The following is a 25999-nucleotide window of genomic DNA, read 5'->3' on the forward strand; positions in this document are numbered from 1 at the left end:
CAAACGCTTTAGTCTGTAAGTCTCGCCGCTTCGATCGCAAGGAAAGCTGAAAGACTGAAAGACTGAAAGGCAGAAAGACAACGAGCGAAACGAAGTAAAGCCGAAGTGTGTGTACGGTTCGAGGGTCCAGCATCGAGTGCGGACCACTTTTGAGATCGGTCAAGTCCAAGCCGAAGAAGAGAGAGTAAAGGCCAAAAAGAGTAAGAGAGGAGCGATCGATTGATCGATCGTTGGCTCTCCCGATCTCACTCTCACTCTTTCTTGCTCGCTCGCGCGCTCTCTCTATCGCTTTGAAAAGCGGAAAGAAAGTAAAACGATTACTTAATCCGCGTTCCGCGTTCCAACGGCGTTCAACGGCAACACCAGAGGCGCCCCTACACCCGCCTCTATAGCCTCCATCCCAACCCCCACACCCCTCCCTCAGCCGATGACAGCTTTCGGGCGGAGAAAACACAAGTATTTTTGACGGGGACAAAGACAGAAAGGCCAGCGACCCAGCAGCGATCTAACCAGAGGAGATCCGATTCACATTATCATTGATAATTTAGAAAGCGAAGCTGAATACCAAATAGGCGACTACTAGATCTGGACATCTGTCGTATCGACATCCACACGGCGACACAGCAACACCGCGACACTGCGACACTCTCCCACTCCCATTTCCATTTCCAATCCGGAGATCGTGGACCCACAGCCACAGTTTGGTTTCAGTTACAGTCCGGGGTCGCGGCTCTTACCTTGGGGCTTTCTCCAGCAGCAGCAGCAGCAGCAGCAACGCGTTCAGATTGTGCCTCAAATATAACTAAAGTGCACTTGCAACATTTGGTTTTTTTTTGTACTGGTGTCTAGACCGCAAAAAGCAGTGAAAATGATACGCCTCACGCTCTTGATAGTGCTCATGCTGTTGGTCAGTGTCGATTCCGGTAACAAAGCACCCCAACACGCCGCCATGGCAGCTGCAGCATCCGATTCCATTCCTCCTCCATCCGCAACAAGCAATGTGCCACACAATTTCCATCATCATCAGCACAGCCCCAGCCACAGCAATGCCACCAGCAGCACAAGTAGAGGAAATATTCCAGTCAACGCCAGAAGAGAGGAGACTCTAAGCCCGGGGGCTACCTCTGAGGAGGTCGTCTCCAGTGGCCTCCGCGACAAGAGAGGTAAGTACTTCCTCGAGTGGGTAACGAGGCAGGAGAATGGGGAATGGGGGCACAAGTGTCTCCTCGATTGTCTCTAAATCCGTGTCAGGGTCAGTCATTGGGGGTCTCTGTCCGTCCGTCTGTCCGCCTGTCCGCGTGTCCGCCTGTCTGATTGTGTCAATTGATTGGCAAATATTAACAATTGCACTTGGGCAGATTGCCTTTTCTTGGATCAGTTTGAAGGGCTTATTGCCATGGTATTTGCATGTAGGTGTTTGGGAATTTAATTGGGGATTGTCTAGGGCTTTCGATTGATTTACTTAGAGTTCGGAAATTGGAAATTCGAGCGGAAAATATAAGAGAAAAGTGCATGAAAGATGTGCATTATTTATGTGATGGGTTTCGTTATGGGATATTAAAGAGGCTTCAACGGGAACTCAATCAATCGATAAGAAATATTATTAATGAAGGATACATATATATACCACATATATTTACAAGAGATTTCACGAAGAATCCTTTACGGATAGACAGTTTCGGGCTCTCCACAATCTAGAATCTAAAGCGAGATATGACGCTGAGTGAAAGCGGAGTATAGATTCTGAGACATCCAACCATATTTGAAGAAGAATAACACCAAATATATCTCACAGAACCATAATCCAGAATAATGCAGAATTTGTAAGAATAAATTAATTAAAATTGGGAGTCCAAGAATACTCTTTTTCCCATAAAAGTTTCTTTGTATCAAGTATTTGTATTAATATTAACTTTGTCAGTAATCAAATCCGTTCAATGCGTGAACGAACTCTTTAAGATCCTTTATCCCTTAGATACAACTTGGGTATTTCATCATTAGGGATTTTTAGCTGATCTCTCTGCTCGTTGCATTGGAAATGCATGAGTATCCTTTCGCTTATGGGACATTTGTAAGCCGAATCAACTGCGAGTGGCCTCTGTTCGAGTGTATCCTTTCGCTTATGGGACATTTGTAAGCCGAATCAACGGCGAATGGTCCCTGCTCGAAATGCATGTGTATCCTTTCGCTTATGGGACACTCTAAAAATGCCCGAATATTCCCTAGGGCAAGAGAACAGTTCACTTCTTGGGATTTCCATTTATGGACTACAACAAACATCTCACATTTCTCTGCCATAACGGTAGTTCTGTTTTGGACATGTCATAAATATGTGAGTTCTACTTTGGACACAAACGAACCGAATCGAATCGAATCGCACCAAATCAGAGCTGATCGTCTGAACTCAAAAAACTCTCAAAGCATGCCTTCTCCTCTCCTGTTATATGCTATATATAGAATAAAGATAGACAGATAGATGGATAGATGTATTTATAATAGGCAGGTGGAAGGTGCGCGTTCAATGCCCATCTTCTCGTTGCATAAATATTCAACGATCCAGTTTTTAATATTATTTTTCACTGAAACTGTGATTCCGATTTCGAGTTCGATTTTGATTTTGATTTTTGGCTGCATTTCGAATGCCGGAATGCTGATGACCTCAGAATATTAAATGAATTATTTCAGAAGACTAGAAGAAAACAAAAAAAGACAAAGATACAGCAACGACGACAACGCAAAACCGAAAAAAAACCAACATATTCGTAAAATGAAATTTTATGCAAAACGCGAAATTAAGAAACGAAAGAATTATGGGGAGTGTTGTCGACACACAACAAAAATTTGTTTGGTCTTTCACCTTGTGACATTTTGGCGAAGAGACAGAAAGAGAGAGAGAGAGAGAGAGAGAGTGAGAGAGAGAGAAAGAACAAAAGCCAAGGAGCCGCCGATGATGCCAGATGAGGCACGTGTCTCTCCATCATTCCCCCGCAAGAGGCAAGAAGCAAGAAACAAGAAACATTTTCAAAGATTAATGAGTCTACTACTTGGGCGGAGAAGAAGAGTTCAGTCACCTCTCCGTCATCGCTAATTACTGGGTATTATGCCAATAAAATACTTTGGTATTCGTTTCGATTTGCATTGGAAATACCATTCGAAATTAGCCGAAAGTTTCAACCAAAGAAATATGTAAATTTTTCTATTAAAATGTGAACAAATCTCTAAAAAATAATAAAACACAATACCTTTGGGGCTTGAGTTTCTTCGAGCCTACAACTTAAGAACTCAAGATTGGTAATTTGTCAAGATAAGGTTTGGCTTTGACGCCTTCGAAGAGACGACAGGCAGTACAATACTCTTTCTAGATAGAATTTATTCTTTTAGAGTTTTCCTTTCAGTAATGGTTCTTAAAATAGAATGAATAGAAATTAGAGATTAATTCTTACACTAGTAGAAGTTTCTTTGGGAATACATGAGATATTCCACTCAAAAAAAACAACAGGAGACGCTTTTAATGGTCTTGACTACAATCGAAGCTGAAATATTGAATAATACGATTTTGATTCCTGTATTTTGAAGATTATTAAGATATAATCCTCTAAGAATGCTTAAAACTGAAATATCATGAGGAATCACTTGAAAAGTAGAAACGTCTTTGTCGGGCCACTTGGGGAGGATGGAAAAATCATTGGGGTTTCACGACACTTCATGGTTCCATTGATCCATCCATTAATCATAAGAAAATCAAAAGTTGTATTCGCTTACCTTTTCGATGCCGATGATACCAATCGAAGACCAACTTCTTCCAATACTCCAGTGAGGGCTCCTTCTGTTCGAAAGAGCATCGGAGTTGTGCCTATAAAAACACACAACATTTTCAAAGTTAATTTAATAAATCTTTTTCTAGCTTTCGGCTTGACATTGAAACGCAGCATCGAGACTTAACTTAATTATGATCTAAGCAGACAATATATCAGACGAGTGTATCGGAGTTAGAAACCGATTCTCAAGAGAGGCCGTCAATCAAATACCTGGCTTTTGGCTGCGTAACGTATACGCCGCATGGGCCTGGGTCTGGCTGTTCATGTAATTATGTACTCCAAAAGGGGAGGGGGGTAGGTGGGGTAGGTGGGGAGAACAGATACAAGAGGATTACGCAAGACAAAGAAAACAACCAAATGTATCTTTTAATGTGGATGGAATGCCGGGGAGGCTGTGGTCCGAGCAAACATTTAGCGGGGCAGGCATTGCGAAATATGCTTTTGTTTTCACAGTGCCACAGTAGCACAGTGGCACAGAGTGGCCAGAGAGTTGCCACAGAGCAACTCCCCTCATGAATGAATGCAACAACGGCTGCTAATTTGACCTCTTTCCAGCGAAGCGGCAATTGCATGGCCCTCAAGTTGCACTGAAACTTCTGTTGCAGTTGCAAATGCAGTGGCAGTTGCAGATACATTAACAGAGAGGTTCTTAGCCGCAGATGCTAGTCAGAATGATTTACGGCCTACGGATAGGTTCAGTTTCTCGTACTCTCGTACCCTCGCACTCTCGGAGTAGTTTTTCTCAAGGCAGTCCCCCGTTCGCTCAACATCCTCGGCGAGTTGTCATGATTTATGCGGTGGCCTGTGCAAACGACAATTAGCCAAGTATCTGCTACAGTTGTTGCACACAGCCATAGATACAGATACATATCGGAATGGAAACTGACAGACAACTGGGTCACCGAATCGTCGTCGTTGTCGTTGTCGTTGTCGTGCACCCCTTCCTTCCTTCCTTCCATCCTTACTTCTGCTGCGTGCCCCGGCCAGCAATCGACAGACAACTGCATTTAAGATCCAATAAAGTCAGGCATTTAGGCCATCACGACTACTGCTGCCCGGCCATTCGCGACTGTTTGTGTGTCATATTTTGGAGCCCACTTTTCGATTGGCCAACAACTCCCAACAATGGCACGTAAATTAGAGCTCATAATGGAGCTGCAATGGAGCCCAGCACGTCAAGGATTTACGAGTAGTACGAGTATCTGTCAGAACAATCACTCGATAATGGCACAATCATTCCGAATTCTTGTCGAGTGCGTGCCTTTGTTCGCCCTCTCGTTGTGTATCTCAAAGATACCGACCTAAGACCCTGCCCCCCGCTCTAATTTCGTTTTCGTTTGCCAGTAATTACAGCCACAAAAAGGTAGCCTCTTGTTCCATGACTTGGCTTTTTTTTTATTTTGACTGGCTCTGCGGCATTCCATAGTTTTAATGAAAATTTCGAACATCCGCTGGGTATTCCATTCGAAAAATCACTTAAAATTTTGTTGAATAAATTGATTAGCAATTGCTGTTGATGCAGAGATGATTGAATCACTTAAGATTCCTTTGGTTTCACTTGGAAGTTCCTTTTTTTTCTCCATCTTCCTGTGGGGAAATGGCTTACAAAGACCTCTTCATCAGCATCATCATTCATAATGATTTCTATCACTAATTCAATCTGAGTTGTTTTATCGCATTAATTGAAATATAAACACCAGTCGAAACGTTTTTGTCGAGGCACAGGCAAACCAAAAGATATCTTTATCACTTTCCACTTACTTCTCAAAGAGGATTCTTCTTTCTTCAACACTATCAAACGTGTTTTCTATATGGAAACTACTCTCCTTATCCACTTTTTCCTTAGGAAAATGGATCGTAACCTCTCGAAAGACCGTTAATGGCATAACCTCTTCATTTCCTCTTTCCCCCATTTCACTTTCCATTAACAAGCACTTCCAATAGCTCTCCAATTACCAAAAGCCATAAGCCATAAGCCATAACCACTTTCCATCGCACAACTCCTCGAAAAAGATCTGCCATATAGATCTCATTCCATGAAAAGAGATCCCATTGATGATTTCTCGTACCATTACACGTACACGTATGAAGTGTTGCTTTTGGCGATTCATTAAGCGAATGCCATCGGATAAGCCCCCGAGTGCCGGCCAGCAGAGGCAGAGGCCTTGTTTCCACAGTCAATCTGCCACATAATGTTTCACCTGACATCTGGGGCACCCCTGCCCCCTCCCGTAAGCGGCACTCAATCACCGACACAAATGTCAGGGCGGAATTTTCAACTCAACTCAACGCTGCAGCCAAAAGAGATTCAAAAAAGAGTAAAAAAAACACAGAAAAAGATTAAAGAAATATTAAAAACAATTACATTTAATTGTATAATAAATTGGGGGGCATTCCTCGTGGCGGGAAGATACGCTAGGCCGTGGCTGCCCCGTGGAATACCGCATAAATTTGTGCCCAAAATGCCACTCAATTATGGGCTAAGGGCTGGGCGTGGCCCTAATGCCTCATGAGGCATTTAGCGGCAGCTTTTTTATATCAATTATTTGGCAATTCCCAAAGGGGCCACTGGAACTGGAAATGGAAATGAAACGACCTGCAATCCGCTTAACTGCGGGGCAGTAAAAGCACCTCTGCAATGGCCGTGGCCTTGACACAGTTTTGGCAAGGGATCCCCCCCACCCACCACAAGAGGGTACATCCAAAGGGGGAATACTCTTTCTCTGATCAATGCAACCCCCTACAAATGACGGCTCCTTCTTATCATAGATTTTTTGATCTGACGCACATGTTCCTTCGAAAGATCTCTTTATCCTTTATGCTTCCAACACATCACTCTTCAGATCTTCAGTCAGATATTAGCATATTTCCCTTTGGGCTTCAAGAGATCTCGAACTGACACTCGAACCATCCCTCAGTGATATCTCATTCGGATATTACCATATTTCCATTCCACTCCACTACTCAAGACACTCCAAAAGGGCATGAGGGGTATTCCTTTGGTTCCCAGAGACTGGGCTGCGTCGCTGGCTGCTGTTGATGTTGATGGATGTGTGTCACTTGAAGAAACCGAAACGATGTAATCAAAAATTCATCAAAAGACACTCAGAGATCCATCCGTTCACATTCGGAGATCATAAACGGCTTTTTGGCTTCCATTAAATCTCCATTCCAGCAAAAGTGTAATCAAAGTTTCGTTGGTTTTTGTTTTTAAATTACTTTATTTTCAACACCTCATCTGGGGGACGTGGGACTCTTATATGATGTTGTCCCGCACTTTATGTAATTGCCAGCCCAAAAATATCGGGGGATTGCACAACTGATTCGACCCACATGGGTACACCCATGATTCGTGATTGATTTCTGATTAATCGTGCCACATACGTGTTTTTCAGGCACCAATCAGGCGGCAGCCAATGGCAATGCAGCGCCCGGCTTCCAGTTGGATCAGAGCGAGCTCCAGCGTCAGAATCAGATAACCCAACAGATATTCGCCAACTATTTGGAGCGGCGGCTGTTTCCCAATCGCAGTGTCAGCCAGAAGATCCCCACCATAGCGGACATCCTCCCGAAGCCGAAGCCATCGGCCAGGCCACGTCCCCGTGGCTTTGCGGCCAGCGATGGGGGCCTCAAGCGGAGCGGCGGCGGGGCACAGCGGAATCGGCTGGCAGCAGCGGCGGCCAAGCGGCAGACGAGCAGCTCCCAAAAGAATCGGGACTTCGGGGAGGAGGAGGAGGACCAGCAGCCGCAGGCCGCCGCCCATCAGGACGACTTCGACGACGATGTCCAGGAGTCGCTGCAGAGCGTCGAGTCGGAGCAGCACGATCAGTACTATGGCAACATATTCCATCGGGATCCCAGCGAGAACGAGATCGATGCGGGTGAGTAGACAATCAATCACCCCATAGATTGAGTGATCAGCCTTCGATCGCTTCATTTCTGTAGATCGGTTAGAGAGGGGGAGGCCATGCCTTCAGCCACTCTGATCAGCTATCCATCCATCAATCGCCGACAAGTAGTCGCTAAGTAAATTAGTTCCACCTAATGGCAGCTCCCTTCCATCATCATTATCTTTACGATAACTAAATCCATGCCGTAAAAAATCATAAAACTGTTTCAGTTTCGGTTGGCTTTGAGGCGTTTTTCTGCTCTGCCTGAAGCTGTTGCTTAATTCCATTCCTTAAACAGCTATTCCTGGCATTCCATTCCACTCATTCCATGCCTGATGAAAATGCCATTCCATTTAGAGCGAGTTCCATCACTCTTCCATTGCACTTCCTGCCGTTTAAGGGCATTTTCTGCCTCCTGCTGTGAATTCCATTCGATTATTCTCGACCTTTCCTTCCACCACTTAAATGCTTTACGAATCTCTCTGTTTATTTTTCCTTTTGTTTCAGCAGATTTCTGGCATTCCTACGTTGTAGGTCGCCCCTCTTCTGTTGCAGTTTTTCCATTTTTGGACATCCCATCCTTATCTTATCCAAACGAATGTTTTCTCTAATATAATACAATTGTCCTCTCATCTTGTTTAATGTGTCATTAGTTTCCATTTACTTTTCATCATATTTCCCCGTTTCTGTTCACGTTTCCATGAATTCCCTGCGCGTTCGTACGTTCCATCCAATTAGTGTTCTGCTTCTGTTTACTTTTCCATTCATTCCTCTGTGTGCCACATCCAATTAGTGTTCCATTTCTGCGTGTTTTCCTTCCAATTACTAATCCATTTCAAGCATTACTTTTCCCATTTGACTGTTGACATTTCTTCACCTTTTTCTGTGTGCATTGATCGCTTTGGCGCCTCCGTTTGCGGGGCCACCAGTGCGTATGATGAATGCCCTCGAGCCCTCGAACCGAAGTTTACATAAGCCGCAAGCGTTGTCTTCGTTTTGGTTTTTCGTCAGGGGCTATTTGCACAATTTTAAGGCGAAAAAATTCGCAAATATAATAAGTTTTATTTCACTTGGCCCCCCAGGGTCGGCGACGCGACGGCAGACTCCACACCCTTCTCCTTTGTCTGCGGCCCTGAGCAGAAAATCTGCGGAACTGCTCGAAATTTACGGCCAGCAGGCGAATCTCGTGGCATCGCAACGAATCGCAACGAATCGCAGCGAATCGAACTCGAAATCGATGTCTAGAAGTAGTTTGATGACGGTATTTTTTTTTTATTTCACTTGAACGTCAAACCATCGAAATTTATGGACCACACGGCACAACATACACACAAAACCCAAGCTCAAGCTCAAGCTCAAGCTCGAACCCGAACCCGAACGACGACTGTGAAACAAAAGAGGTTGTGCCATAAAAATCGAAATTGAATTTCAGTTTGAGCTTCAGCTCCGAGGAGGCATTGCACCCACGATTGGCAGCACTGGCGGCAGTGCCAGAACTTGTTGAGGATTTCGAAATGATTCTATTGGCAATTCCTCTAAATCGAATGCGACAGGCGATTGAGATAAGCACTGGGTATCGAATGGATAAATGAAATATTATGATTGCTTATTGATGATGGTATTCAAAGTTAATTCTATCGTAGAACCCACGCAGAACCTCAGGCAAACCAACCGATGGGCGCTGCCGCATAGCGCGCAACACGTGCAAGATTTTCTGGTCTTCCTTTCTGGTTCTCTTTGATCTAGAAATTCCATTTATACAAAAATCAGTTTATATTCAAGGAATATCGCCATCACAAGAACATCATAGCCCAGAATGTGGAATACAAGTTCCCGGACGGACTGTCTGGTTCTTTAAATTGTTATGAGAAAGGAAGCGCCTTTAAAGCAAGAAGAAGGGCGCTGCCGCATGACACACAATCTTGAAATATGCGATGAACGTTCATAAAAAAGTCTTCCTTAAATGTTTTACTTGATCTAACAAAAGATTCTTTCTTCATCGTGATTTATGGTTTTTTATGACACAAAAATCATGAAAGCTTCCAAAGTATAAGCATCCAAACATCCACTTAGATGCACCTGAAATGATTTAATCAAACAAAGCAACAAACACAAGGAGGCAGCAGCCTGGCAACAGCCGCAGAAATCACACACAAAATTAGCAACAAAAGCGAACAAACTTTCGGCTTGAAGATCCACCAAAGGCCAAGAGACCCGCGTAGATTGTTTAGGGGATTCACATGATTTTGAAGGTTGTTTCAGGTGATTCGCTGGCTTCCAAGAATCGAGAAATTGGGGGCTGGGAAAATGTATGCAAATCTGGCAAAGATAATTATAGAGCTATTCCATTAATAAATGGAAAATAGTAGCTATAAATATCATTCAACAGAAATGCCTTCTAATGGTTTTATAATTTCCTGTAATAGCCGTCAAATTAATTCGGCTTTAATTATTGTATTCCGATTCTTGTATGCCGCGAGTGACGACCCCAAGCAGAGGATACTACAGATAGATTTCAATAAGCAGATACAGATACGTTTATGCTAAAGAAGTTTTATATTGTGATCAGCCCATGGACCTTCGGATAGCAATGAACTCCGCCGTCGTCTTATATATCTATTTGACTTATATATTTCTTTTTCGACTGGTCTCGTTGTTTCGTTTTTTTGTCTGAATGGAAATGAAATCTTAACGCAAATCGAAATAAAACACGCATTAAGTTTACGAAATCTTGTTTCTTGTTTTTCCAATTAATTAATTAGTTCGGGCTACCCCCCCTGTGGCCAGGGGCAGGGGGTAAGGGGAGAAGAACCGCCACGAAATCCACGAAATCTGTAGCGAATCTTGAAGGCGATGCCGCACTTACAAGACACTCGTACCACAAAATGAATGAACAAAAATTCATCCAAAAAACACGTAAGAAAAGAGGGGCCCCAAAAAAAAAAAGGTAGCCGCAGAAGTTGATTTTTATGCAAAAGATACAACAACAAGAAAACGCTTGTACTTCAACGGTGGCACCGGCAACACCAACAGGCAACAAGTGGCTGCCACTTGCCTCCTCAGCACTCCTCTCCTCTCCTCTCCTCTCCTCTCCTGCCCCTTCGGTTCGCTTTGGTGCGATTTTGGTTTTGTTTTTCGTATTTCCTCACAAATTGCGGCCATTGCAGAGGGGATTCCAACTCCATGCCTGCACCTCCGGCACCTCCGCACCCATCTGCTGCTGACATTTTGGCCCCACAAAAAAAAGTTGTCAATAGTTTTTGCTGCGGAATCAATTTTTATGGCCGAGTCTTAATTGGTGGCACAATCGTACAACCGTCCCCCGTGCGATACATAGATACATGTGTGTGTGTATATGTTTTTATAAACCCAATCGGATTATCGGTATTCGGAAAAAAGAATCTTTTGAACACTTTAATCTGGAAATATCTGCAGTTCTTAATGGAGTGACATCTTTAATGGTAGATGTCCTCTCGATGATGATCGATGGGAGTGTAGAGGAATGCCAGACGATTGCTGTGCAATCTATGGGTCATTTATCACATGATCACCGATAAATATCGTTGGGAGAGCTATGGAACGATAGGTAATGTTGGAAGGAGATACGAAGAGATTAATTGAATACTGTGTAGCATTAAGACGCATGCAATCGATAAATATCGATAGATAGAAGTAGGAAGCGTAAAAGATACAGAAAAACAGACATGATACAGCATAACAAGGCATCCCAGTAGATCTGAGTGGTGTATGCCTTTTTTCATCTTTGTATTCTCTATTGATCAATCGATAATTTATCGATAAATATCAATTCTCTATCAATCACGAGATTCATGCGAGTTACAGGAGATACAGATTGCAATTCCCTTATTCTTTGAGAAATATGCACGAAAATCGATCAACAATATACCGATAAACGTCGATAAGAGATCCATGAGATATGTAGACACATTCAGACACCCATTCCCATCTCAAATCAACTCCATAATGTTTGTCTCTCCAGCAAACATCTTCATTCCGTCCCACCACCGTGGTATTTCCAGTGGGCTCCACATATCTTTGTGAACTCCAAACAAACATCACGCATACGCATGGGGTGACAGCAAGCCTTATATAAGGCGCACTTCAGAGCAAAGTGAATCACAATCTAAACGAAACGAAAAACTAGTTCATCAGCAGCATGACATCAAGGTCATTGCTTGACTGCTGAATATGTGCGGGATTCAGTGAGAAAACAGTTAGAGGTAAGGTTTTGACGATATTCAAAGACCAATCTCGGGGAGTGCATCCATCCATCCATCCATCCATCGAGGGGATGGCTATGTGTTGTGTAATCCGAGAACCTTCTTCTTCTATTCGGTTCTTTGTTTCATTTCGAAACCGCAGAGAATCGAAACCAGAATGACTTTGGGGCGTACCGCTGTGGTGTTTGTTTCAGGCGTCACACACGTCCACGCTTCGGTGATGGCTTGGACCTTGATGAGGCTTCGGCGTTGGCTTCGGCTTCAGCTTCAATCTTGAGATACCGCGTCACCCACAGCTCTGTGGAGGCTGATGCTTGCGTCAAGTGTTTGACAAACAGTCAGGCCAGTTCAGGCCAGAGCCAGAGTCAGAGCCACAAGTGTCCGCTGTCCATACATGGGGATCCCGATCTCTCGCTCTGATGTTAATCTTTCGAGTTTCGTTACGGAACAAGTTCGTCTTCGAGCTCTGGGATCTCTCTCTTCAACCAGTCTGGCAACCTCTCTCTCTCTCTCTCTCTCTCTCGTAGAGTCTCTCTTCTCTTTAGAGATCTCTCTCTCTCTCTCTCGCCCTGTGTCTCTCTTTCTCTGTCTTGGGGGGGGATTCTGCCTTGGTTTGAACCGAAGCCAACCAAAAACTTTAGTTCTTCGACAGCCGACATTCAGTTTGGGCGCGCGCCTGCGCACATATCTCACAGTTTTTTATTTACTCGCGAGTATCTTTTTATTATTCGTAACAAAACTTTCGATTTCGTTTCGATTCGATTCGATTCCAAGCCACAGATAAGCATCTGCATTTTATTCAAAATAATTCATAAATCGAACGAAAACAATCAATAACCCCAATAAAATCTCAATAAACAAAATATGCACACAGCCACACAAAAAGCGAAACTTTTTTCATAAATATTTTTACGGAATTTTCAGGGTAAAAGTGTGTTTTTTTTGTTTTTTGCGGAAGTGTAACCAAAAAAAATAAAAATATACATATACAAAAATATTTATTCATTTTTTGCACCGTATAAATAAACGATTGAAAGCATGCAGAATTATTATATTTTGTCTGTGATACTCTCGGTCCAGCTGCTGGGCAGCCTGGACACGAGGACAATGGCCATGGCAACGCCACAGAGCAAAGGAGCCGTCCAGGGTCCTGTAACGGGTATGTGTGCACAAGGCTCTCTAAAAACTCATTCATTGCATAAGACTCTCCTCGCGACTCACGACTCGCGACTCACGACTCACGATAGACGGTTTCCATGGAGGGAATCCTACTACAAAAAGAAAACTGGAAAAGAAACAAATTCAAAATTCACTTTCACTTTTCTCGGTTCGGGGATTGGGTGAACAGATGGATCGCTGGGCAGCCGGATGGACTGCATCCACGGAAGGGAATGTGTGAAGTGGTTGGCTGCTTAATTAGGGAGATTTCAGTCGTAGTTTACGGCCAGAGAGGGGCTTCTGTTTAGGCCGTGCGTCCACGTCCGTCCACCTGCTGCTGCTTTTGGCCCGATTTGGCCGCGATGGTTTGCTCTGAAAATCCAAATTAATCAAAATGTTTGCCCACCTTTTTCGTGGTGCTGTTGCTGTTGAAATGTTCGTAATAATACACACCATTTGGTTGACATGCGAGATCGTGGCCATTTATCAATTAGTCAACGGAAAAAGTGCCCTAAATGGGTTTCCAAATTTTAAGTGAAGTTCAGGGTCAATCGTTGATTGGAATTGATTAAAAATAAAGTGAAGGGAAGGAGTATTGAACGTGTCCTTAAACGAATTACTGTGAGATGTCCTGGGGTGCCATCGGCTATTGAATTGAAGTTCAATTTGGAGCTAAATCTGAGTTTTTCCAAGTGTCACGCGTCCTGCGGCTGTGCTCCTCAGTTGTGGCGAGGACACAGACCTTTTTGGTCGATTTGGCACTTTTTCTGCTACGCGGAGTATCCTTCGTTCAGCCGGCCGATAGGCGCTCCTGCAAGACGCGCCAACACTTGAAAGAACTCTGAAATGTGTCCCAATACTTGCCCAAATCTTAGCAGAATCAACCAGTTTTCATCAATCTCTCAATCCCATTCGAATCTTTTATTGCATTTCTAGCCGCTTGAATTTCCATTTTTTAAACATTGAATTAATTTCCGCTTAATCCCCAGAAACCGATACGAGTCCACAATCTCTTTTTCTGTTAAAAAATTGCATCGTTCCAGCACAAAAGTTAATTAATAATATTTATAAAAGTCACAACATAATCATAAACACAGAAAAAAAGAAGAACTCATCTGAACCGAACCGAACCGAATTTAATTATTCAGAAATTCTTTTGTTTGTCTCTTACGTCAAACAAAAAACCGACAAAATTTGCATATAACACACAAAAATGTTCTTCTATAAAATATGTGGCAGGAAGAGAAGGAACATATATATTGTACATACATATTGTTGAATGTCTGGTTGATGATGCAGATGTTTCATGCACATATCTCTCCTTTTATGGGTTCTCTTCTTGTTTTGGCTTTTGTTTGTCATGAGTTTTCTGCCGTTTTCTGGTGTTTCAACGAAGGTCGACATCTTGTGGTATAAATATAAATTTAATTGCTGGAATCAGGCGCTCGGATCAGGGTTTATCCACCGCTTAACGAGGTATCCAACGAATTGACATTGACTTTTAGCAAACTTCGGAAACTCGTTTATGATTCTCTTGCGGCTCTGGCGACTCTGGCGGCTGTTGCGGCTAATAAATCATACGAACACAAACCCTCGACGGTTTCGGCCTCTAGGAACTCTAAGCCATAATCCCCGCACAAGTTTCGGCAAATGTTTGCCTTAAAGTTTATCAAACAATTAATGAATATATTCAATTTACCGTTTTCCTATCAGCTCCCCCAGCCCCCATTCCCCGACCCCAGATCTTAATCAATTTTGCACCTTTAATTGTGTTGCATGTCTGTGTGCGTCTGGCTGTCTTTCTGTCTTTCTGTCGGATGAAAGATGGAAGATGTTCTGTTCACAGCTGGAGACTGGTTTGCATTTAGGGGCTCTGTGGCTTCGAGATTATATATAATTAGCAAAACTGTTTTAATTCAATGATGCAACAGGTGCGGCAGGCAGAACGGACGATCATCAGAGCTGCAGGAATACCATTTAGAGGGATAAGTATAGGGGGGGAAAGGTTTCCGCTTAAAGGGCGTTGATATCTTCCAGTGGAATCTTTAAGTGGAAATTGTGCAGGAAAGGAGTAGATACCGTTTAAAAGTGGTCTTTCCATAACCGAGGGAGCTCGGTTGACTCTTTTCTTCATTCATTTACTTAAGAGTCTCTAAGCCTCGGAAACTCTTCTTTAAAAAGGGAATATTCCACAGGATATTCTATTCTACGAGGTACTGCCAGCAATGTTCGTTCAGGAACGATCCTTCAATCAATAAGGAACCTTCTTGCAGAAACTGTCGTCCTCGCGTCATGCGGCAGGGCTCCTCGGTTGGTCTGCGTTTCTAGAAAAGCTTTGGCCCCTGGCCCTAGATGTTGCAATCTATTTAGGGATGTTGTATGGCATTCTCCTGGTGGAAGTTTGTTTCGAGAAGGTTTTCTCCTTAGTTTCCAATCAACTTTCAGGGAACTCCATGAACTTTAAGAGCTGCAATATATCTTTCGTGTCTACAGGTGAGAATGTTGCCTAAATTCAAGAGAACAAAGATTTACTACCATCGCCACCTAATATATGCTGGACAGCTGAACACCTTATAAAAGGTGTCTGAATAAAACATTGCCATTGATTTAAACCCAAATCTCAAGACCTCTACGAGTCTGGCATTGTATCTGCCAAAACAAAACACAAAACAGTCAAAATGTTAACTGCTTTTTGGCCATGTTTTCACACGGGCCTGGGCCCCGTTGGCTTGATGACCCGTTGTACGTTCATTGTTTAATTTATTTCTTTATATTTTTGGCGGAACGAGACGCCCCCAACAAACATACAACATACAGCATTCAACATCATGAAAGTTTCAGCAACATTTGGCGGAGGCGACCTTCAAACGAATGGGCCGGCAGCACATTTCGGATGATTAATTAACAGACATTAGCGGACAAAAAAAAACTCCATTACGAAACAAAAGGGAAACCATTTGGCTTTCATTTTCTCTCATTTGTTTAGAAGGAATGTGGCATGTGCCGCCTCCCGTAAGTGACCTTCACATACTTGTGGCCACAAATCGAAACAAATGCCCGGCCTTGATTCACATTCCAGCAAAAGAGTAAAGTTCTATCTGGTTCAAGCCCGAATCTCCATCACGTCATTTGGGACTAGGCCGCAACGAAACATTTCCAGGCGTCTCAGACGAGTCGAACGTGTTCTCGATTGCAGTACGACTACGACTACGAGTACAAGTCCGAGTCCGAGTCCGAGTACGGGTGCGGGTATTCTTCTAGGGGGAACCAGTTCTTGAATCTCAAAACTCGAACTCGAAATAGACTCCAAATCCGCGAGCCGCGAGTCCGTTGTTTCCCTGTGACTCTCATTCAGCGGGGTGTCGTTCATAACTCAATTTCTTTCTCTTTCCTCTGATCCGCAATTAGTCCGCGAATGCTCAACCTTTTGTTCTATCAAAATCCGTTTATGGTGCGGTACGGCATTTAAGATTTAAGATTTACGATGCTTTTTATGGGCCATCGAAGAGTTGGTTAATTAAGCTGCCCCTCAAACGATGACTCAAACGCAGCAACAGGAGGAAGATCTTTGGTGACGGATGCATCATCATTCCTACTCGTTTTCCCTAAAGAAAAAAACCAGACGCAACGTTTTTGTCGAGGCACAAGAGCCCCTTCTGGCAGCTTTTCGATTAAAGTTTAATCAAAGAATCAATGGTACTACCCAGATCTGTAGCTATGCATCTTGCAGATGATGATCCATGTTCCAAAACAGTTGAGGCACATATACTTTCTTTCAGAAGCGAATCTTTTTTTAATTTTTGTTTTACTCTTAGCTTGTAGTCTTCCACAGAAACAAAAGAAGATAGGATCCTTATAACTGTATGAAATGCTTAGAAAAAGGGCTCCTTTAAATATACTTCTGCAGTCTTTATCTCCAGATCTAAGGTTCTGTCTTGGATATATCATACAGAACGCTCCAAATCGTGGGTTATTTTAAGGGTTTTTCTTGCGAGTATCAGGCAGAATAGTTGTTTAAAGGTGCATTCATATGATTATCAATAAAAAGGTCAAAGATCAGTAGATCTTTTAACGTTTTTACTTCATGTAATTATCATATAGAACATTTTATAGATGTAGAATAGTTCGCCAGCGATTATCATACAAAAAGTCCAAGATCTAAGATTATTTCCACTGATTATCATGCAGAGAGGTTAAGGTTCTTTTAATGATTCTTGCCATGTGATTATATATAAATTTAATATGCAAAGTTCTTTCATATAAATATCACAAGCCTGTTTTATACCTAGAAATATCTCTGAAAGTACCAGATCTCAGAACTTAGGTTCCTTCCTTGTTACACACATTTTTGACACAATATTCCATAAATCCATAAACATGCAATCATTATTACCGACAGAAAACGTTTATAACAGTTGCATAAATCATCTCACAAGCCTCCTGTCTCCTGCCTCCTGCCTCCTGGCTGTTTCTCTTTATTTCGTTTCATTTTTCCTTGGAATCTGTATCTGTAGTCCTTATGCCCGTTTTCGATCTCTATTTATAGACTGCCCGAACTGCGTGGACGAGTCACAGTACACGCCGAACAAATGGACAATGCCGCTGCTGAAGCTCGGGGAGAAGCGCTATTACCTGGGCATCTTCTTCAAGGTAAGCTGCATTCCACATTCCACACTCCACACGATGCCATGCCCCGTGCGATGGCCCATTCTCGTAATGTGGCCAATAAAGTAACCAACAAAATAACCAACCAAAAGTGCAACTGTCCAGACGCCTCAGCCGTCGGTTGAGACAACGGTCAACGGGGCTTTGCAAGTCCGGTTTGATGGGTCGGTCGTCTCTCCAGTGGATACTCACTCGGGGCAGCAGCTGCCATTTGCCGTCTGCCGTTGCCTCTGCCGTCTGCTGATTGCAAGAGGATGATGGCATATGGAATATTTACAGCAGCAGAAGAACCAGCTTTACATTGCACCGAGCAACGGGTTTTGGGGCTTATAGAAATACCAATACCATAACCAGAAACCAAGAAACTGAAGGTTTTCCAACTGAGAGTATTCTTCGGTTAGAACAAAGTCTAGTCTAGTTATCGATTGCCGCTCAACAGATTTGGGGAGAGAAAACTCAAACTATAGCCAGCTTTCAGTAGAGTTCTACCTTTTCCATTGAAGTTCGATACATTATAACGATTAACAGCCGCTGAATTGTCCAATAGGTTATTCTTAAGGACTTTCTTTCAGTTAAAACAAAAATAACCCATCAATTCCTGCAGTTTTGAGTACAGTTCTCGCATTTTCATTGAGTTTCGAAACACGATATCGATTAATAATCGAAGTGACGCACAGAATTCGTTCTTAAGGCATGAAATGGTCAAAGGAAATCGAAACAATGGCTATCCTTCAGTTAGTCTCTTTGATTTAATCATCGTCACGTCTCGGTACCGTTCTCGACCTTCCATTGAGTGTCGATACATCTCGATATCGAACAAAAATCGATTACATTAACGAAATAGCCTTAGAACTGCGTTCAATGTCAGTCTGATACCTTGAGGGCCGCTCCATCAGAAGTGCGGTATCATATCAATAATAAAAAAAGAGGCGCGTGCTTGGCCACGCATCGCATCACATCACGTAGTAGATCTCGAATAACAGATCTTCAACCTTACTCGTACGCTGGAATATCTAGATAAATATGCGTTAGGCTTTTCATATTAAAAACAAATTAGTCAAGAGAGCCCAGAAACCGCTCGAGTCATTGGCATCACTCGATCGATCGACTCGATCGAATGGAATGAAACGGAATGGAATGGAGGGGTGTGGTATGCAAATGTGCGTCACAAACTGAATTATATTTCTTTGGTGGCAGGTCTCCTTGAACTTTAAAGCCAAAGCCAAAGCAAAGCCATCAAATTGGAAGAGCTTTGGCCATTGTAAACCAAATCGCATGCAGCCGGATTATTCATTGTATTTTCATTCAAAAACTAAATGAGGAAACGGAGGGCCACCATCGGTAATGGATCAAGCCACTGACAAGCAGAGTTCAGAGTTGAGGATTGATGGAGCAACCAAAGTGCACGCGATACCACTTTCGATCTCGATTATTGAGGCTAATACTCAATGGAAATATTTCGGTCTTGGGAACCACTGAACTCTGAGCCCTGAGCTCTGAATGAGTCAGAGAATGGAGTTTCAAGTTATATATGGCCATCTAATGGAATAACTTCATATCCCTTGATAACTAACAAGATTTCGGGCAAATACTGTTCTCTAAATGGGGATCTTTCTTCGAAAACCTTGAGAACCACTTAAGAAAGAATTACAGATGGGTTTTTAAAGCTGTAGAAGGAGCCGTTGAATCACCTAAAGTTGTGTCCCAAGAGATCTTTCACAGAAAAACTTGGTAACTACATTGAATGATGGAGACAAGGGATTTCAAACCTTCTATCGTATTTTTGACGACTTATTCTTGACGCCAGGATTTCTCTAATCCATATCTTCAAATGATAGTTAGATGGAACCTACTTTTATCCTAGAAATCTTTCATATTCTGTCAGAAAAGGAGGCACAACGTTCAGATACAGATCTCTTCCGTCAGGAACTTCTTGGAAAGATTAAATAAAGAGGCCCCGAAAGCCCTCTACCGTAATAGTTCCTTTAAAATCTCTAGGATCCCATCGAAAACTCATCTTAAAATATGCTAATTTCATTTTATAAGCCCCGATTATTCACCTGCCATTGCCATTTCTACATTATACACCCAAACAGAATAAAAATGTTTTATTTCTGGTGGGAAATAAATGTCTGAAATTTTAATGCGAAATTTCAACGCTTTAATTGCAGTAAAAAGTGAAACAAAGCCAGAGACAAATCAAAAGCACACAAACAAGTAAATATTTAATCAAATTTCGTTGCATATTTTCGGTTTATGAACGTTTGCCTCCCCCCTTCGGGTTCCCCTCTCGCTTCGCGAAGAGCTTTTTGTAAATAAAACACAATTCCATTTGGAGTATGCCGCCAGATAAACAGCGGGGATTGAGAATACATTATGAGGTAATTAATTGAACAATTCCCTTCCCCTTCCCCCACCACCACCGCAATCGCCGAATGTTTCTCATTCGCTGATTAGCCAAAAGATAGGGAAACACACATCCAAGTATCAAAACAGAAAACAGAAAGAAAGTCATAAATTTATCCGAAATTTGCCTGCTAACGGTACCTCTGCCTTTCTCTCCGATTCTAAAATTCGAAACGCAGGCAATTGTCAAAGCGATTAAAGTTTTAAGCATCTCGTAAGCTCAGAACATTGGCATTTTAATTTGGTTTTAATTTTTAATTGTTTTTATATGAAAATACCCTAGAGTCTGGCCGATATAAACACTTTGAGGATAAGTTTGTAGCTTGAGGAAAAACTCATATATCATAAGGATATTTCGTATACATTTTTTGAGGAGTCCCCCCATTCAAAAGTTGGATGATTTTCAGAAAATTAATCTGTGAAATTTATTTAAAAAATATGAAAAGTCTCTAAAAGGGTATGAGAGAGGGAGGCGCTCATTCGTTAAGAATACAAGTCTCTCTAGTGGAAAAGAATTTAATTCCATTGCCCCTCAAGTGAGAACAACGTTCCATTACATCGTTTCCAAGCCAACAACCACCTTAACCTTGGCCTTCAAATTCGTTGAAAATCCATTGCACTTGGATTTCTTCGCCTGAATCCGTATCGGTTTCCTCTTCTTAAACCAAACTTCCCCCTAATTATATCCTGAATTTTTTAGATCATTTTGGTTCCTATAAATACCGCATATTAATGGGAAATTTCTGCATTTAGTAGAGCATTTCAGTGCTCAAAATACACTATTCAGTAGAGCATATCCTTTCAATCGTTAACCAACCAATTACCATTGAAACACACTTATTTTTTAATGGTTCTGCTTTGGTTTTGCTTTAATTAATATTCAAAAGTTCTGCATTAATTACCGCATAGGTGTACAGCGTTTGCCGAAAGTGTTTTCCGAATATTTATGGGGAATTCGCTTAATTAAGAGTTCTGCCCAATATTTCATTTTCAACTCATTCGAAAACTCGAAATTCATTCAGTCGTTCGGCCATTTAGTGTTTCGGCTGTTTTTTATTCGGTGGCGTGGCGATACGTTAAATACAACTGAGTATTACGCAATGCAATGCAGTAATATTATGAGCAATTTGATGCAAATTTCATTTCGTGTGTAAATATGCAAATGAAGCAATTAAATTATATATTTTCGTCTTTTTTTTTTTGGTGAAAATTAATGCCCGACAGGGGCAGAGGCAGGGGGTATCTCGTTACAGACGCGTTTACGCAGGCGCAAATCAAATCAAAATTTAATTGAGAGACAGAGAATGGAGGAGGGAGGAGGGAGCCAGAGGGGCTGCCTGCCTGCCTGCCTGTGGAGTGTTGGCCATGCTAATGACATTAACAACATGTCCCACATTTTGTTTGCCACTTAATTGAGTTTCGTGTAAAACTTCATTCGGTTGATTGGTCCGTGCTCCGTGCTCCGTGCACCAATTCCGTCCACTCTTTCCATCCGTCCTGCCTTCCTTCCATTTTGTGGTAATAGAATTTCGTCTGTGGTTTGTGGCTTGAAGAAATTCAATTAAATAAAAGAGGAAAACCTAGAGAAATCAATAGCTCTCAGGAAAGCCAAGAGTATTCTTCCTGTATGCTCCGCAAAAGATCTCTAGAGGTAGGCCTTGAAAGTATCTCAACGTAAAGACCATCAAAACCCAGAAGGAAAGAAAACATGCAAAATCCTTAAGGGCTGCTTTCCACTCAAAGATCTCCCTCTTCTGCTCGTCTGTAGGAATGCTTTGGTCTAACCAAAAAATCAGACATCAACTTCACTGACAAACCATTAACCTGTCTCTGTCGTCTCCTGCTCTGCATTAAACCGACATCCGAAGCCACTGAAAGGACTCCTCGGACTCCTCCCCCTCTCTCCTTGACTCCCTGCTTCGCCTCCGCACAACAAAAACTAATTGACTTCTTGGCGCCGAGCGAGAGATGAGCTGAACCTTTTTACAGCCCAATAAACGCTTTCACCTGCGAGAGGAGCTCCCATTAAACACCTTCTTGGCCGGTTGTGTGCCACATGTGGCATGCACGCAGCAGCAGGCGGTGGAGGTGGCATGCCCCGCTTTATTCGCGCACAATTACGGCTAATACAATTAGGGGCAAGTTAATGGGGTTACAGGTGGGCCATGGCATGCCCCGAAAGGATGTGGCCGGCTAGCGATGGAGCAGTGGCGGAGCGACGGGGGGGATGTGTGGCAGGATGGATAGTTGTGTAATCGATTTATGTGCACATCAGAGAGCCGCCTCGCAGCAACAGCGACCGCAAATGGCGGCATGAAGGCAGGAATGGAAGGGCGATGCGCCCAATCAACAGGAGATACTCTCTCTCTCTCTCTCTCTCTCTCTCTCTCTCTCTCTCTTTGGCACTTTCTCTCCGTTTTGTGTTCTTTTTCCATATCCCTGGCTAATGACGGGGTGGGGCGACAAAAGGGAGTCCAAAGTCCATTAGAGTTAATTGAATATGTATGTACGTATGGTTTTCGAATTGAAATTGATTCCGATTTGGCTGTCAATTTCGATGCAGAATCACATTTTAGAAAACCGCATTGCCAAAAACACTAATTGGCATCCGAAAGATACATATACATTCAATTTGCACAGACACACACACACACGACCGCAGATATATGGACACAAATACACAGATATATATCTCCATTCAACGCCCCATTTGACTTTTATTGACACAAACTTTTCAGCGGCTGTTTTTGGTGGCAGCTGGTGGGGGGGTGGGGGGAAACTGTGTCACACAATTATATAATCATGCAGCGCTTTGGCTTTCCATTCATCTCTCTTAACGATTTTCTCGCTTGTTTTTCTTTTTTGCAGGCAAACTGGTTCAAAGCCACACAATACTGCCGCTACCATGGCATGCATTTGGCGAGCATTTCATCACAAGAAGAGAACGATAGACTGGAGAAGCACATACGTGACTTTGGTAAGTGAAACACAAGATATACGAGCGGAGACGAGCGGAGACGAGCGGAGACGCCATGAAAACTTTATCCGCAACTCTGTCAAACCATTGACACAACAGATAGACAGGCGGACAGACAGACAGGCGGACGGACTTGGGGGCATGCAACATGCAACTTAAATCACTAGAAAAGCCGATCAATATGACAATAGGCATGAGAGACAAAAGCCATTTTCAAATGGTCTGCCGACTGGTCAGCGGCACTCGACTTTCGAGCGTCTATGTGGCATAATACACGGAAGTTGGTAACCGAAAACCCCCGCACACAAAACAAGCCCCAACAAACATGCAACACACACACACACACACACACAAAGGGAAACAGACAACAGAGATATGCAACGCCAGAGGTTAAGCGAATGGGAATAATGGTAGCAGATGGTGGATGGTGGATGGTGGAGCTAACGAACTCCTCCGTTGCATAAATCTCCAGAGAGGGCCACAAAAAGAATTGCTAAAAGTGAATGTTGCACACTCGAATGTTGAGCGTTGAAAGCTGCAACGGTTGCAGGGCCATGGGCACAGACCACGCCCAAACTCACTGTGCGGCAAAGCGAGATGGAGATAGACACATTCAAATGGCATTCAAATCTAGGATAAAATGCACAGACCATGCGGAGGACCCGGCCCATGACCTGGATAGTATTATGGAGAGTTCTAGAACCCAATTAGAGCTCACCATTCCGCCCCATACAAATTACAGTAAAATTACAATAACTATATCCCATCAAGGTGCATTTTGGCGAATAGAGAGATACCCTTATTGCCTACAAATTTACCAAATGACAGATCAATATTTTTAAAACTATGGAAACCACAGCATCTTCTTTGAAATAATTATATCCCATGAGGAATATTATAGATACACTGTAACTGTTAAAGATACTGCCATAATGATGGGATTCATCAGCGGTCCAGGGTGTCCAGGGTGGCATGCGGGTGTTTATCTCGGCGATTCCCCGTCAGGTCCTAGATCCTCCTGTTGGGCAGGTCCTGGGCTGGCTGTAGCTTGGCTAGACCACCCAGGAGTCTGGTACTGGTACTGGTACTGGTATTTCCCGGACAGAGAATGCCCACTTTTCCGGCTCGTTGCAGGCATTTCCACGCCTCCAAAAAACATCCTTGGCACCCCTCTTCAGTCGTAGATTTAAATACACATATTTGTGAGCCTTTTATTTCATTCTGGTGGTGTTTTTTTTTTTTTTGCACATTCCACAGGCCTGGGCCACGAACATTTCTGGATATCCGGCACGGACCTGGCCGACGAGGGCAACTTCTTCTGGATGGCCACCGGTCGTCCGATAACATTCACCAACTGGAATGCCGGGGAGCCGAACAACTTCCGCTACGAGAACGGGGAGGAGGAGAACTGCCTGGAGCTGTGGAATCGCGACGGCAAGGGCCTCAAGTGGAACGACTCGCCCTGCAGCTTCGAGACCTACTTCGTCTGCGAGGTGCAGCCGAACTAGGAGGCGCCACAGAACCCACACACAGCACACAGCACAAGACAAAAGACACATCCATTTAGGCATATAGTGATTAGTGATCCAAGGTTAGCCGCCTTAACCCTCGGGTTAGCGCGAAACTTACAAGCGAAAGTGAAAGTGAAAGTGGACGTGGAAGGAGCACGCAGTGAGAGAAAGTAGGGTTTTATGTATGTGTAATGTAAGTGTATAAAATTTTTTTGTTGATAATTAGATAGTAAACGTAATTAAATTATATTTAGGACTCTCTCCGTCTATCTTCTCATGTAAATCCGATATACAAAAATAATACAAATAAATTGTATATTCAAAATAAGTTGTTCCATTTCTTGTTTTTCATTTTTGGGCACAACAATCTGAGGACAAAAAAGGTAAGAAAAAGGTATTTGAATGATTAATATTAATTTTACAAAGATCCCATAAGATTTCAAAGAAAAACAGGATAAAACAGAGAGAAGACCTTCGTTGGATTGACTTGAATCGAAACTTTAATCTTTGCAAATGAAGAAATCACGAAATCGCACAGCTCTGAAGGAGCAAAGGATGCCTCATGGGATGCATGTTCGTTGGATAAGATCTAATGACCCCCAGCTGTGGGAAACTAGACAAAACACAACCCAAATCGAATGAAAATTGCCGTAGGAATATTTCTAGAACACCATATTCTTGGATAGATAGTAATATGAATATTTAATGAAATATATGCAAAGTATCCTTTGATAATATCTTGTATTCCCCTTCAGGGACATCCCATCCCTTGAACCATCAGTTTCCGAGTGCTTTCCATTCCAAATCAAAATCTATCACAAGTTCAAGCAGCGCTTAAATTAAATAGAAATTGCACCATCAAAATATTCAATTAGATTTATGTCCTGCCCCTGCCACTCCCCCAACAGCCCATCCTATCATTTTGAGAGCATCAATTGGTGTGTATTTTTTGCCATTACACAAATTTCGAAGCATGGAAGCCGCTCATCATTTCATCATCGGTTTGCCCATGGGGTGCAACGGTGCGTATGAGCAATCCATTTTGAAGAGAGAGGGCCCAGCCCCAGCCATAGCCGCAGCACAAACCATCCTTCCATCCATTCATTCCCTACTTTCGCTCCCTCTCCTCTCGGCAGCCCCCGCCCCTCCCCCCTATACGATAATCAGGATGTTTTGCCATAATGCGCGCAAATAAAATTGAAAGTGCCTGTCGGGGCAGGAGGGTGTGGGGTGTCCCTTCCTTCCACACCCACTCTCTCTCTCTCTCTCTCTCTGGGGATGCAGCCACCTGTCGTCTGTGTACGTGTGAGTGTGTGTGTGTGTGTGTGTGTTG

The 25999-nt window shown here is 43.0% G+C and overlaps 1 protein-coding gene across 2 annotated transcripts; it reads left to right on the top strand.

The window, feature by feature from the left end:
* On the top strand, positions 1–24994 carry LOC108153681 (C-type lectin 37Db). Of its 2 annotated transcripts, XM_017283797.2 has the most exons (5): positions 1–1163; positions 7214–7699; positions 17654–17757; positions 23047–23155; positions 24413–24994. In XM_017283797.2, the coding sequence occupies exons 1-5, from the start codon at positions 869–871 to the stop codon at positions 24661–24663; spliced, it is 1245 nt and encodes a 414-aa protein (XP_017139286.1). In that variant the 5' UTR covers positions 1–868; the 3' UTR covers positions 24664–24994. The 2 variants fall into 2 exon arrangements, with proteins under 2 accessions (XP_017139286.1, XP_017139288.1); XM_017283799.2 differs by lacking the exons at positions 1–1163; positions 7214–7699 and adding an exon at positions 12607–13108.
* Positions 24995–25999: the final 1005 nt, after the last annotated feature.

The sequence above is a fragment of the Drosophila miranda genome, chromosome XR (genome assembly GCF_003369915.1).
Source record: "Drosophila miranda strain MSH22 chromosome XR, D.miranda_PacBio2.1, whole genome shotgun sequence".
NCBI classification, from domain to species: Eukaryota; Metazoa; Arthropoda; class Insecta; order Diptera; family Drosophilidae; genus Drosophila; species Drosophila miranda.